At 46.4% G+C, this 12,769-nt stretch overlaps 1 protein-coding gene across 1 annotated transcript in view; it reads right to left on the bottom strand.

Annotated features, from left to right (window-relative positions):
• tle2b (TLE family member 2, transcriptional corepressor b) overlaps positions 1 to 12,769 on the bottom strand; it is a 56,862-nt gene that overhangs the window by 16,262 nt on the left and 27,831 nt on the right. The window contains exons 2-6 of the mRNA XM_008304004.1: positions 12,220 to 12,282; positions 8,468 to 8,542; positions 5,757 to 5,937; positions 4,523 to 4,539; positions 897 to 1,037 (exon numbers count right to left, since the gene is read on the bottom strand). Coding sequence (XP_008302226.1) covers positions 897 to 1,037; positions 4,523 to 4,539; positions 5,757 to 5,937; positions 8,468 to 8,542; positions 12,220 to 12,282 — 477 coding nt within the window. The remainder of the gene's footprint in view (positions 1 to 896; positions 1,038 to 4,522; positions 4,540 to 5,756; positions 5,938 to 8,467; positions 8,543 to 12,219; positions 12,283 to 12,769) is intronic.

A 12,769-nucleotide genomic window follows, 5' to 3' on the forward strand; every position in this document is an offset into this window, starting at 1 on the left:
TTTTTTTTTTCTGGGGTGAGAACGATGGCACTTAGTCGCCATGGCAACAGCAGCTTTGATGTGATCATGGCCTGATATTTCTATTGACATCAGTGTGGAGTGACATCAGTACCTAATTATGCAGAGCCGAAAAAGGACAATGTCTACAACCTATTCCTGGAGCGGAAAGAAAAAAAAACAGTCAGCGAGACAGACACAAGAGAGAGAGAGAGAGAGAGAGAGAGAGAGAGAAAGGGATGAATGGAGGCAACAGAGGCAGATGATAGGAAAAAAACATGAAAGATGGAAGAAGAGAGAAAAGAGGAAAAAGCAGAGAAATTGAGAAACAGCGGTAAAGAGACAGAGAAGAGCAAAAAGGCAAGCAGAGAGAAATGGGAGGTGTAATGCGGCTCGACAGACGGAAAGAGAGGAAAAACATTCAGAGGAGTGGAAACTATCTGTAGCTTGTTCTCGCTCTGAACTAATGGGAAGATTTGGACTGTTGTTGTTGATGCCAAACTGATTTAGCTGGAGGCCGTGTTACACAGACAGACTCCCGGTGTCAATCAATCCTCCAGACTGCAAACACACAGCCATCTAATTCATTACAGCTATCTGCCTTGGCCGTCTCTCTTCTGGCATTACATCGCCTCTGGCTGCTCGCTCTTCCCCGCCGGACCCATCCAAACCAAACACGGCTCTAATTGGCCACAGGCCCCCGACCCCCCTGTGGCCCATAATGTCATACGTACACTCAACCACACACACGTGCTCTTCTTCACGTCTCGGGCTGCGTCGTCAAAATGATGCATTTAATTTGGAAGACTTTATGCATTTTTATTGCTTATTTACGCGTCATCTTTATGTGCATTTCCCTACACGTGCAGTCATGTCATCTTCTGAGGACAAATACGTACATAGGAGTGAGGCGGGAGAGGCTCTTTGTCGTCGCAGCGCCTCCTCTTGGCCTCGGCTCCTCCCTGCGAGGAGGAGTAGCCTCCGGACGGGCCCTGGCGCTCCTCGGCGGGCTGGCTGTCTGTCGACGACACCGACTTGCTCTGGAGGGAGAACAAGAACATGAACACAAACCAGCAGTGGCTCACAGAATCAGAGGGGTGGACTACGAAGCCAGACAAACGGGCTAGCCGGGTAAGTAGAGCGCAAAGCCACAGATCTCCTTTAACCTGCTAGGTTACCATGGTAACTGATGCTGCACAGCTAACCTGGAGGTTCAGAGTTTGGGATCTGAATCACTAGTTCTTCTCAGCTGAGGTTTAATCTGCAAACCTGTGGCGCTGGTTAGGGCTACGCTACGCTAATCCTACTGAACAAAGCTGTATCGCAAACTGTATGCATCGCCATGGAAACCTACATGCATCCAGGTGGTGATGCAGAAACTGCATGAATACGTTTCAGATTCTTGGTCCTGAGTTGCTGCTAAGTCCGTTTTACGCTGCTGGTACTGCAGCTCATAGAAAACAGTAGAACTCGGTTTGATTTGGTCAGAAGCTAAAATGATTTCCACTCCTTCTGGGACAACGTCAGACCATAAACGCACTCCTTCAATCCCATAATTAACAGAATAAAGGTTAAAGTTAAAGACCTCGAATGTGCAGCTGTCACTCTGGAACAAAAAAAAAAGCAGCTGCATTCAGAGTCACTGAGCGGTAAAATAAATACATTAACAGTTTCCTCTCTTGCATCACTTGCAGCAGCAGCAGCACTTTTTACCCTAATAAATTTTTATATTCTTCTCGGCTCTCCTTATTGCAAGCTGCTCTGGCTGACAGGACCAGGAGGCACGCCATTGGTTGGTTTTGTGTGGAAGACGAGTCAGATGACGCTTTAAATGCCTGCTTTTAGCAGAGCGGTCACAAGGAAAACCTGGCTGATAAAGACAGTCAAATATCTTTGATTTGGGGGTTTGGGTTTTGTTGAGCCGGCTAACTCAAGGTAAGCCTGGCTTTGTCAAACGTGCTTCGTAGTGCAGCCCTCAGAGCACAGAAAGGTGATGAAAGCCACAGTAATCACACAAATGGATGCATCCTCTGTACAAAAACCAGCACACGTCCAGTTCTGCCAATACGCAGATAAAACACAGAGACGTACAATCGCTGTGCAGACAAGAAAAAAGCTCACATTACCAGAAAAGCCCCATAAAAACACACACGATAGCATCTCACACACACCAGGAAGAGCCGACGTAAGCACAGGTTAGGACGCAGTCACAGGAGCACACAGGACGGCCTGTACAGCTAATTAGTGACCACCCCCCACCCCCCAGCACAGCAGCCCTCATGTAAAATATGACTCTCATTATTGGCCAATAAAGCTGTGCAGGCACATTCACAAAGCAGCCTGTCCTGCTGCTCGCAACAACCCCATCAAAGCATTGTTTGCATGGGAGCAAAGGGGCCAGAGGTTGGGTGAGGGCCACTTGTCATTCTGCATGCCCCCGTGGGGAGGACGGGAGCAGCGAGGGCTGAAGTGAGTCACACAGGAAGGAGCAGAGCCGCACAATGGAGCTCAGTGCAGCTCCACACACTTCCCTCGCTCCTCTCTTTCTTCTCTGCACTTCCTCTCGCTGTCCCTTTTTTCCCCTCCATTTAAAATTCTAGCATGTTCTACCAGCGTGGGCTCCTCCGATAAACGCCACTTGATATGCATCTTCCTCCCCCACCCCCCCTCTCTCTCCCCCGTCTCCCCCCGATGCTGCTCGGCTAAGTTCAACACAAACCACAACTCATGAGAGAAATATTTTCCCGGTGCTTAACTATCAGCATTGTGTTTCGCAATTAAATTATGCTGGGGATTTCACTGCCGATAGAGCGCGAGGGAGGAGAAAGTAAAGCCAGCAGCGCTCTTAAATCATTTTCATTCCACAATAAAAGTGAGAACAAAAGACTCGCTGGTATTTTTAACAACATTCCCCACTTTTCTCCTCCTCTTTTGGTCTCTTTTTTTTCCCCCTCGCTCCTCACCCGCAAGTGTTTCCCTGCCTTGGATGTAAAAAGTCACGACCAAATGTTTGAGAGGAAACTGTAACGTGATCACCGAGGTTCTGCTTTATCTCCTCTACGGATGCTGGAGACGGGTTCTGCTGGGATACAGTTCTGTACAGACGTTTTTTACTCTTTGGGGAGTCACAAAGGTCAACGTGATAGTAAAACGTTAAAAGACAGACAACTGGAGATAAAACTGGAATGTGATCACTGATTTAGCTTCTCTTGCTGCTACTGATGCATGAGACGAGTTTGTAGGCTATGAAAGAACATTTCAGACTCCTGTGTGATCGCTGGGTTCTGCTTTATCTTCTTCATTTCTTTACCTAACTTGGCACAGAGTAAGTCTGGATTAGGAAACACTTCTGGGCAGATTCGGTTCATACGCCGACTGTGAAAGAATGTTTTGGATGTCAGGGTGCGTTTTTCACTCCTTAAAGGGCTGCAGAGGTCAGCGTGATGAAAAGAACAAGAGCTGAAGGGAAAACTTATGTGATCACTGATTTCTCTGTTATCTTCTTTACTTACAGATGCACACATTTAGTTTGGATTAGGAAACACTGTTCACTCCTTACAGGGTCACAGAGATCAGCAGCTAAAATGAAAACCGTAATGCCATCACTGACTTCTGCATCAGCTCCTTTCCTTGTTGGCTCCAGACACAGATGCTCAGGTTGAGTTGTGCGACTGTGAAACTGCACGTTTTCCCTTTTTGAAGAGTCACAGATGTCAACAAGACACCAAAAAGTTCAAAGACAGGAAAACTAGAACGTGAATAATGATTTTTTTAATCAGCTTCTTTCCTCGTAGATCAGTTTCTATCAGGAAACCGTTACTGTCCGTAAGCAGACGGTGGAGCTGCACTTTTTCACTCTGAAGTGGCAGCACTAAAGTAAAATGTAAGTTAAACATCACATTAAGCACAACAGGCTGCAGGCTGCAGGCTCAGGCGGTCCAACTGGTCGGGACCAGGCTGAACAACATCTTCGCTTCACCACAGCAATGGCGGTTGAGCAACTCTGAGCGACTGCGGCGACCTCGAATCAAACGGACCTCAGCGCTGACCTCATATGTTTAGGAGGAAAAAAGAAGCATGAATTGTTATTTTCAGTGAGGGTTTCCACAGACGGAGCGTTTTGGGCGGCGCTCTGCCATTAACCGCTGTTATAATCCTCCCACTTGTTCTGTAATTCTGCTAGATTACCAGCAACACTTGGTGGTGCTGATAAACAAACAGTTGCTTGTTCATCCATTAACTCAATTTGTAGGCTCTTCCAGATAACGGCGAAATGCGGTGAGCTCAGACGTTAGTGCGATGCGGAAAAACCTTGAGGAGCTCAAGGTTGATGGTGATGAGCAGCTATTGTGCCGGTGTCGAGCTGCGCCGCTCCTGGCTCGGATCCAGATGCCTTTTTTTCTCTTTTTTTTTTCAGAGGCCACTTTACAGTGAGTCTCCATTTCCCTCAGTTTGTCACTGTCACACACACACACACACACACACACAGAAAACACTCCTATCACACACATACAGGACTACTCACCCTGCTGGGCGCTCCCTCTGGGCGGAGGAAGGGAAGGAAGGAGGAGGAGAGAGGGATGATGGAGAAAAGGGGAAAAAAGAGGAGAAGTTTGACGTCAGTCCTGATAATAACAACAACAGTGAGCCAAGGTTAGGCCCGACTACGGCTGCTTCTCTCTAATAAAGACACAGACCCTCTATTGTGCCTGACTCCAGCCTCCTCTCTATCCTCTGTTCTCCACCCAGACAAAGCTGGCTGTCTTCCCCTGCTGCCTCTTTCACTGCTCACTATCTCCTGCACTCGTTCTTCCTCTCATATGTAAGAACAGAAACACACACAGCTGCAGACATGCATAAGCTCTCACACAGATGCTTAACACGACAATACGAACACATTGATCTCTCTGTCTCCCTCCCTGCTCGTACTTCTTTCTCTCTTTTTCTTTCTAACTCTCGGTTTATTCATGAGAAAGTCTCTGTTGGCTCGGCGCCTGAAACAGAGCACAAAGATAAGATATTCCAGCGGGGTGAATGGGAGTTCATGGGGAGAAAGCATTTCTTCTGCATTTACACAAGCGCCGTGAATACATCTGTCCATATTATGACGGCAATCTAAACAAGAAAGTTCAGATCCGGTACAAAAGGCGAGTGGCTGCACAAATTAGGAAAGAAAAATAAGAGCCGCCTGCCACGGATGATGCACGGCGTCGCTTCGCATTTTATCTGCTCGAGAAATGATAAAATGATGTTTTTTCCTCTGCAGCTGTCAGAGTTTTCCTTCACACTGACTCCTAATGTCCATCGAGCAGGATATAAATTAAACTGAAATAAACACCAGCGGCGCAAAAGTAAATGCAGAAAGACAAACATTTGCATCCTGGATAAACTCCCAGAGCTTTTTTATTCTAACTCTCCTGCACCGAACTTTTCAGATTGTTCAACAGCATGATGGATTTTTCAGAATCAAACATTTTGTGTAAATGATTTTTATTGTGGAGCAATTTAAGGGCTGCAGGACGTTAAAGGGCAAAAACTTCAGCATGAACCAACAAAATCTGAACTTCAAATCAACTCTTGCAGCGCGTCTCTACGGTCTCCTAAAGTTCAATATCAGAAACAAAGTGAGACAGTTTTCACATTTTTACCGCTAACATTTGATTTTATTGCTCAGATTTTAATGGTAGCTTCGAGTGTTGAGGAGACGATTTCATCAGAAAACTGTGCAAAAAAACAAAAAGCAGCCGACAGCTGGTTACCTCTGAGGTGTTCAGGGTCGAGGTGGTTGCGCTCGTCTTTGGAGGCGAGGTGGGCCGAGACCCCCAGAGCCCCGGTCAGGGCCAGGAGCCCGGAGCTGCCCGCGCCCAGGGAGAGGCCTGACGGGTGAGGCGTCAGGGGGATGCCCGGGGCGTGGTGAGACAGGTGCTGGAGCTGCTGCTGCTGTGGCCACAGGGAAAGAGGGGAGCCGGGAGGGAGGAACGGGGGAGGGACGGCGACACACCGGGGAGGAGGTGGTTAGAAAAGAAAGAGGTAAAATCAGGGAGAAGTTGGAGGAAGGCAGCGAGAGAAACATGAGAAAGGAGGAAAGGTGAATGAAATGAAATCCACGTGGAGAGCTCAGCGGTGAGAGAGGAAATTAAGTTGAAGGTAGATAGGATGTGAAAGAGATTAGCGGATTAAGAGGTGAGAGAGACGGACACCGAGGATGAGGAGGAGGAAAAAGGAAGAAGGGAAATTGAGTGATCAGGATACACGGGGAGGAAAGCAAAGGCAGTGGAGATGGAATCCAAGAAGTGAATGAAATCACGGCGGTGGGATTTATTACGAAAGGAAAAAAGGGCAGGAGGAGGAAGAAAGAAGAAGGGCCGAGGGAAAAGGCAAGAGAGAATAGAAGAGAAGGAAGGAAAGACGTTTGAGCCGGAGAGCAAACGATGAGGAGGAACCGGGAGGAAATGGAAGCAGCGAGAAGTGAAGGAGAATTGGATGAAGAGGAGGAAAAGGAGAGCGAATGAGAGCAGGAAGAAAAAAGGAAGGAGAGTGTTCAGCAGCAGCACAGAGCAAAGAGATAAGACATTAAAATAAAACAATGGGAGAGGAGAAATGAGGACACGGCCAAAGGAAGAGGATGATAAAAGATTATGGGGAAAATCCAGAAAGAAAATGTACAGAGAAAAAAAAAGAAAAGGATGGAGAGAGCAGAGGAGCAGCTACAGATAAAGAAAGGCTATTATCCTGAGGGGCGCATTATGATGTGTTTCTGTGTGTTGTTTTGTCAAGCCGGTGTATTACACACACACACACACACACACACACACACACACACACACACACACACACACACACACACACACACACCTTAGAGACAGCAGTGTTTGTAGTGCTGGGAGGAACAAAGGGCTTTAAGTAGACAGTAATGTGATCAGCGCTCTGACAAGCTGTGGAAAGCCCCGCCGACTCCAGCACTCAGGAGCATCACCGGGTCCGTGTGCATACATACAGGAAGCACCACGTATGTGCAGCGTGTCGGTGCACCGCTACACGGGAGGACAGGTGGATTTATTTCAGTGTGTAGAACGCCGGCTCGCTGTATATGTTGATGCATTATGGATCTGAGTGATAGTTTACATTAAATCTGAACATGAGCAGAACAGAAACCTTGAAAATGAGCTGAAATGTGAAGTCAGAGTGACCAGCGGTCTGATGAGTTTTACTGTCATTAGATTTGATCGTTCTGATTGAAATCACTAATTTCTTTCTCTTATTAACCCTCTGAACCCCAAATCCACCAGCGGGTGTGACGAGACTCGTTATCTGTTAAAGAAATGATCAAAATTATCAGAGCGAGAACAGGATGGATCATAACGTTGCTCCACTTCTGGACGGGCACTGGACCAGTTTATGGGTTTCTTTGAGAATATTAACCAAATCTTAGCTTCATCAGAATCACTTTATTCTACATTTTTTCATTTAAAAAACTGCAAAAAATAAACAATCAGCACTTATGATGTACAAAACTGAGACTGTCTGTGTCCCACTGTGTAAATTCTCCTTCTCGGCTGAGCTGCAGGCTGTGTAGACGCAGGAGACACATTTAAATGTCTGAAACTAATTTAAAACGTACGTCGTAAAATATGTCTTATATGTGGAGCCACCATTTATTCCCACCTGTTGTACAAAACCAAAGAAATCCCACATTCGTCTTTTTCCAACAATGCAGCACCATGCTGACTGTGTCAGTGCACCGGAGACATTCCTGGGTTCTGCTCCTAGCCATGGTTCTGCCGGGTCCATAGAGGTTCCCGATTTTAGATTCAAGCGAGAAATATGACAGGAACAAACAAACAGCGGGACCTGCTCGGGGTTCAGAGGGGTTTTTCAGAAAAGCACTCCAGTGTTTAGACGCTTCCCGCCATGTTCCAGTCAGAAAGGCGACTCCACTCCTTTAAAGCACGACTTGCTCATTACAACTACAAGCAGCCAAGCAGCGCAATAAATGAATGTAAGCAGTGATTCATTACATCTTGCTTTACAAAACTGGGAACAAAAAAACAAAACACTAAAATGAAAAAGCTGCTGCGACGGCGTGTTCTTCAGGTGGAGACGCTGCTGAACGTCTGATTCCAACAGGATGGCTCACCTCGTCAACAGAAAACACTCAAACACCAACACAGCAACAAATAACTCTTCAAATGTCAGCGCTCGGTGAGAAAACAAACCTGTCCAAATTGTCCATTAGCTGCGTCGGTTCCTCAGAGGTCCTCGTCACTACTAAAACAATCCCTGTCTGATTCAGCCTCCAGGCAGCATCTGGAGGCGGCGCCCTGACCGTCTGCTTTATGCCTCGCCTATCTGAGGAACATCTTCGTATTTACAGGCCAGTAAAGGAACTATTCATATAGAAGTTTAGTTCCTAATGTGTGTGTGTGCAGGTGTGTGTGTGTGTGTGTGTTGACGGATGAAGGTGACTCACCCCGATAATGGCGTTGAGCTCAGCCATGGTGACCTGCTTGGCCCGCTCCACGGCTTGGACCACCTGTTGCTGGTGCTGCACGTATACAAACACACAGAGAGAGAAAGTCAACAGGAAGGTTATGCTGTGGTGGTTTTATCTGGTGCTGCACAAGTTTCAGTGTCTGTAGTGGAAACACAAAGGAAACGAAGGACGTAGCTCATTTCTGCTTCATCTTCTGTTTCCTCAATAAAGCTCCAAACTATCCACAGCATGTGAGACTACGTAGAGCAGAAGTCGAACAAAAGGCACCAACAGAAAAACATACAAATAAAAACAAAGAACTGAATCTGTGAGGGTATTTCAAACAGTCACTCAGAAACAAGGGCTGTAGCTCCTAGCTGGGTTTATTACTGTATAACATGAAGCTTTATATTCTGTCTGCAGAAAGAGGAAGACAGGAAACCTTCAGTGATGATGAGGTCAAGCATACGAGGTGGGTCAGAAAAGTTCCAGGACTGGTGTCACAACAGATAGACTTCAAACCCAAACTCCCAGTGTTCCTCTTCCCAGTAACCCTCCTGGAGTCCACCACCCTCCTCCAGCCTTCTCTTCACTCCTGGAAGGATTCTCCAGGATCCTCTCAGCTCCGTCCTCACAGCCATCTTCATGTCGTCCACGTCTTCTAAACGGGTCTCCTTGATGACCCCCTGAGCTTGGGGAAGAGGAACCAACCCCACGGAGCCAGGTGGGGTGAGTAGGGAGGAGATGTTCTTCTCAGCAGGAGCTGTGGGATGCTCAGGGCGCTGTGAGCAGGTTGTCATGGTGACGCAGCCTCCACTGGTCCTGACACAACTCTGCCTCTTCTGGACGAAGCAAACGCTGCAGGACCTCTGTAGACGAGCTGGTTGATGGTCTGAAGGAGAAACTCCTGGTTTGGGTTTGAAGTCTATCTTTAGTGACACCAGTCCTGGAACTTTTCTGACACACCTCATATACACAAATAAATAAAAACAAAATTAACGTATGAGGATATTTTAAAAAGAGGGTCATAACTCTCACTTTGGGGTGTAACTGTTTCTATAGAGCCTCATATCTGTGTCCACAGAAACTCAAATGTTTGGTGCAATCAACAAGTAGAGGAAGAGTGACGATAAAGTCCTGCATATATACAAATAAAGCCACATAAATAAACTGAATTTAATCTACGAGGGTAAACAAGGGGTGTAGTTCTCACTTTGTGGACTATGCAGCCTTATATCAGTGTTTACTAAAACTTAAATACTCCAAACAACCAAAAATAAAAAGGAGAGCAGAATGATCAGTGATGATGCACGCTGCTGAGAGAACCTGGAGGCTCACGATGTGACCGTTAAAGTTAATTATGTTGAAGAACAAAGTTCTCCTGAGACGCTTCCTGGTGAGAACTTTGTCAGGACCTCCGTATCTTCTACAGGAGAGTTTACTGCAGTCCAGTCAGTGATCAAACAGCAGGAACCACGACATGAACCAAACCTGACCAGAGGAGTTTTTCGACCCAACTTGCTACAGGCAGTGTAAATAGGAATGTCTACATCGAGCAACCACGCATTCACAAAACACAAACACCGGCAGAAAGTCGCACAAACAGAAGAACAGCCAGACACGTACACACTCGCGCTGCTCTGCACACACACTCGACGCCACACTAACTAAAAATCTCAGCTCTGTTTACACAAAATCCCAGTGTAATCAGTCGCACAAATGCAAACATACATGTGTGCGACAGCGGCTTGCACACATACCCACACAGAGACGACGCCCAGTGTCAATATTGATCAGACTGACTGAGCTGTGACCTTGCTGTCTCTGGGTAGCACCGCTCAGCAGCACACACTCAGACAAAAAGAAGAAGTGTGTGTCTGCGGCTTTGTATCCACACCGTCTACACACTCACACATAAAGCAAGCACACACACACACACACACACACAGTGGAATAAATCTAATAGAAGGCTTCACTGTCTTTTAATCCATTTTGTTGTCTCGCCTGCAGTCAGAGCAACAATACAACAATATATTCATCTCCAATAATCCTGCTCCTCTCATTCATTTAGGTTTTACTAAGCAGATATAAACTAGAATTTAACTTGAAGACGAGATGCGCAGATAACTGACTGATGAGACGGCCCAGAGCACCTTTAAATAACGTCTGTATTCAATCTACACATAAGGAGATTTATATGTTCCAAAAACAGTGTAGCTTATGACCGTGGACGTCTTCTTCATGTAGAGCTGGTTCTGAAGCCATACGGAGGTGAATCACTGACACCAGTGGTCCAGCACCTTCTGCCTTTGGATTCATCATTCAGAATAAAAACCACACATGAAGCACATGAAGGTGACAACATGCTGACGTAACAGGTGTCCTGCCAGACATGAGAGAAATTAAGATGAATTTTTATTAGTGGGGAAGTTTGCAAAGAGACCAGCCGACTGTTTGTCCTGTTAAATCATAAAGCAGTAGCTCTGATAATGATGCTTCTAACGAGGGGAAGACTGTCGGTCAGGCTGATTATCAGATCCAACAGTCAGGACTCCACATTATCAGGTTTGTTTTATTTCTAACAGATTTCTGAGAGAACGAGTAAATTTATAAACTCGTTACTAACAGTCGCCTCTTTCTGCCTCAGTCTGACCTGCAGCGTCACCTGATCGATCACACAGTTCACAGCCGATCAACACTAACTGACTGTTAATACAACCTTTTTAAAACATCCATCATCTCTACACCTTCATCCTCACTAGGGTCATGGGGGGCGGAGTCTATCCCAGCTGACTCAGGGTGAAGGCAGGTTCACCTGGACAGGTAACCAGTCTATCACAGGGCTACACTTAGAGACAGACAACCAAGCACACTCACATTCACACCTACGGACAATTTACAATCACCAATTAACCTCAGCATGTTTCTGGACTGTGGGAGGAAGCCGGAGAACCCGGAGAGAACCCACGCTGCACGGGGAGAACATGGAGACTCCACGCAGGAAGATCCCGGGTGTCCTCACCGGGACGCCAACCGGAGACCTTCTAGCTGTGAGGCCACGGTGCTAACCACTGATCCACCTGCAGCCCTACTTGTAAAACATAAATACACAAAAAGCTTTGCACTGGATTTTTTTTTGGCTTTTTGCAAATTTTGACCTCAAGATCTTCATTTTTGCTGCAAATCCGTTGTAAGTACGAGCTACCAGCCTCATCGATTAGTAAGATTTAGCATCAATTGACCCTGAAATTTCCTAATTTCCTGCTCCTGACTGACATGTATGTGTATGTACACGTCAAGGAGACAAGATATGAAACTATTAGAGTTTTATAGACTGATTGAATTCACACATTCGGCCCATTCTTCTGAATTCAGACCAGCTTTACAACAAACTGACTTATTTAATTTACAGTCAGCCAATTGTTTAATTTAACTCATATATAGGACAGATTCATGGATTGATTTACTCTCTTTTGTGGCCACAAACGCAGACTGTGCACTAAACAGGCTTCATTAAAATCAGAAGAGGCTGACAAGTGAATACTGGAAGTTAATGAGCTGCATCAATTAACACTTCAGTGCAGCAAATTAGAAACTATTGTTTAGCGTCTACGCCCTTTAACGTGCTCCCGTTTCTATATGTGATGTGTTCACGTTGTTCTCCGCCGACAGGCCCGCGGCGTGAACAGTTGACTCCTGTTTGCATATTCGGTGTATAAGCGTGAGTGTCTGGCAGCGGTGACACTTACCTCTTGAGAGAGGAAAGGGATGATCTGAGCACAGATGGCACTGAGACGCTTGACAATCTCCGCCTGTGATGGAAAAAGAGGAAGAGACAGAAGGAGAGAGAAGAGAAAGGGGGGGATATATAATCATGTCGCATATTGTAAGATCATAAGTACACAATGAACGCGGCGCATACGAAGCACCTCTACAGCACATTAAGCCTTCGTTGCATTTAAACGCCTCCTTAATGAGCGAGGAGTTCTGTCGGCGACAGCTCTGAGGAGGACGGGGTGGGCAGCAGAGGTGGACGGATGGAGGCAGCAGCCCTGCTCGGTCTGCTTTAGCACCTCCTCATTTAGCTCAACACGCTGCCGTCAGCCTGTCCAACAAACACCAAACCTCACCAGCGTCTCCACCGTCCGCTGTCTGGAAACTCACAGGATAAAAAATAATACAAATACTTTGGAAAAATGGCATCTTTAATTCTTCACACGTGGCAAAAGTAGCTCGCAACACACACACACACATGCACACACACACACACACACACACACACACACACACACACACACA

The sequence above is a fragment of the Stegastes partitus genome, unplaced genomic scaffold (assembly GCF_000690725.1).
Source record: "Stegastes partitus isolate 25-593 unplaced genomic scaffold, Stegastes_partitus-1.0.2 Scaffold2113, whole genome shotgun sequence".
NCBI classification, from domain to species: Eukaryota; Metazoa; Chordata; class Actinopteri; family Pomacentridae; genus Stegastes; species Stegastes partitus.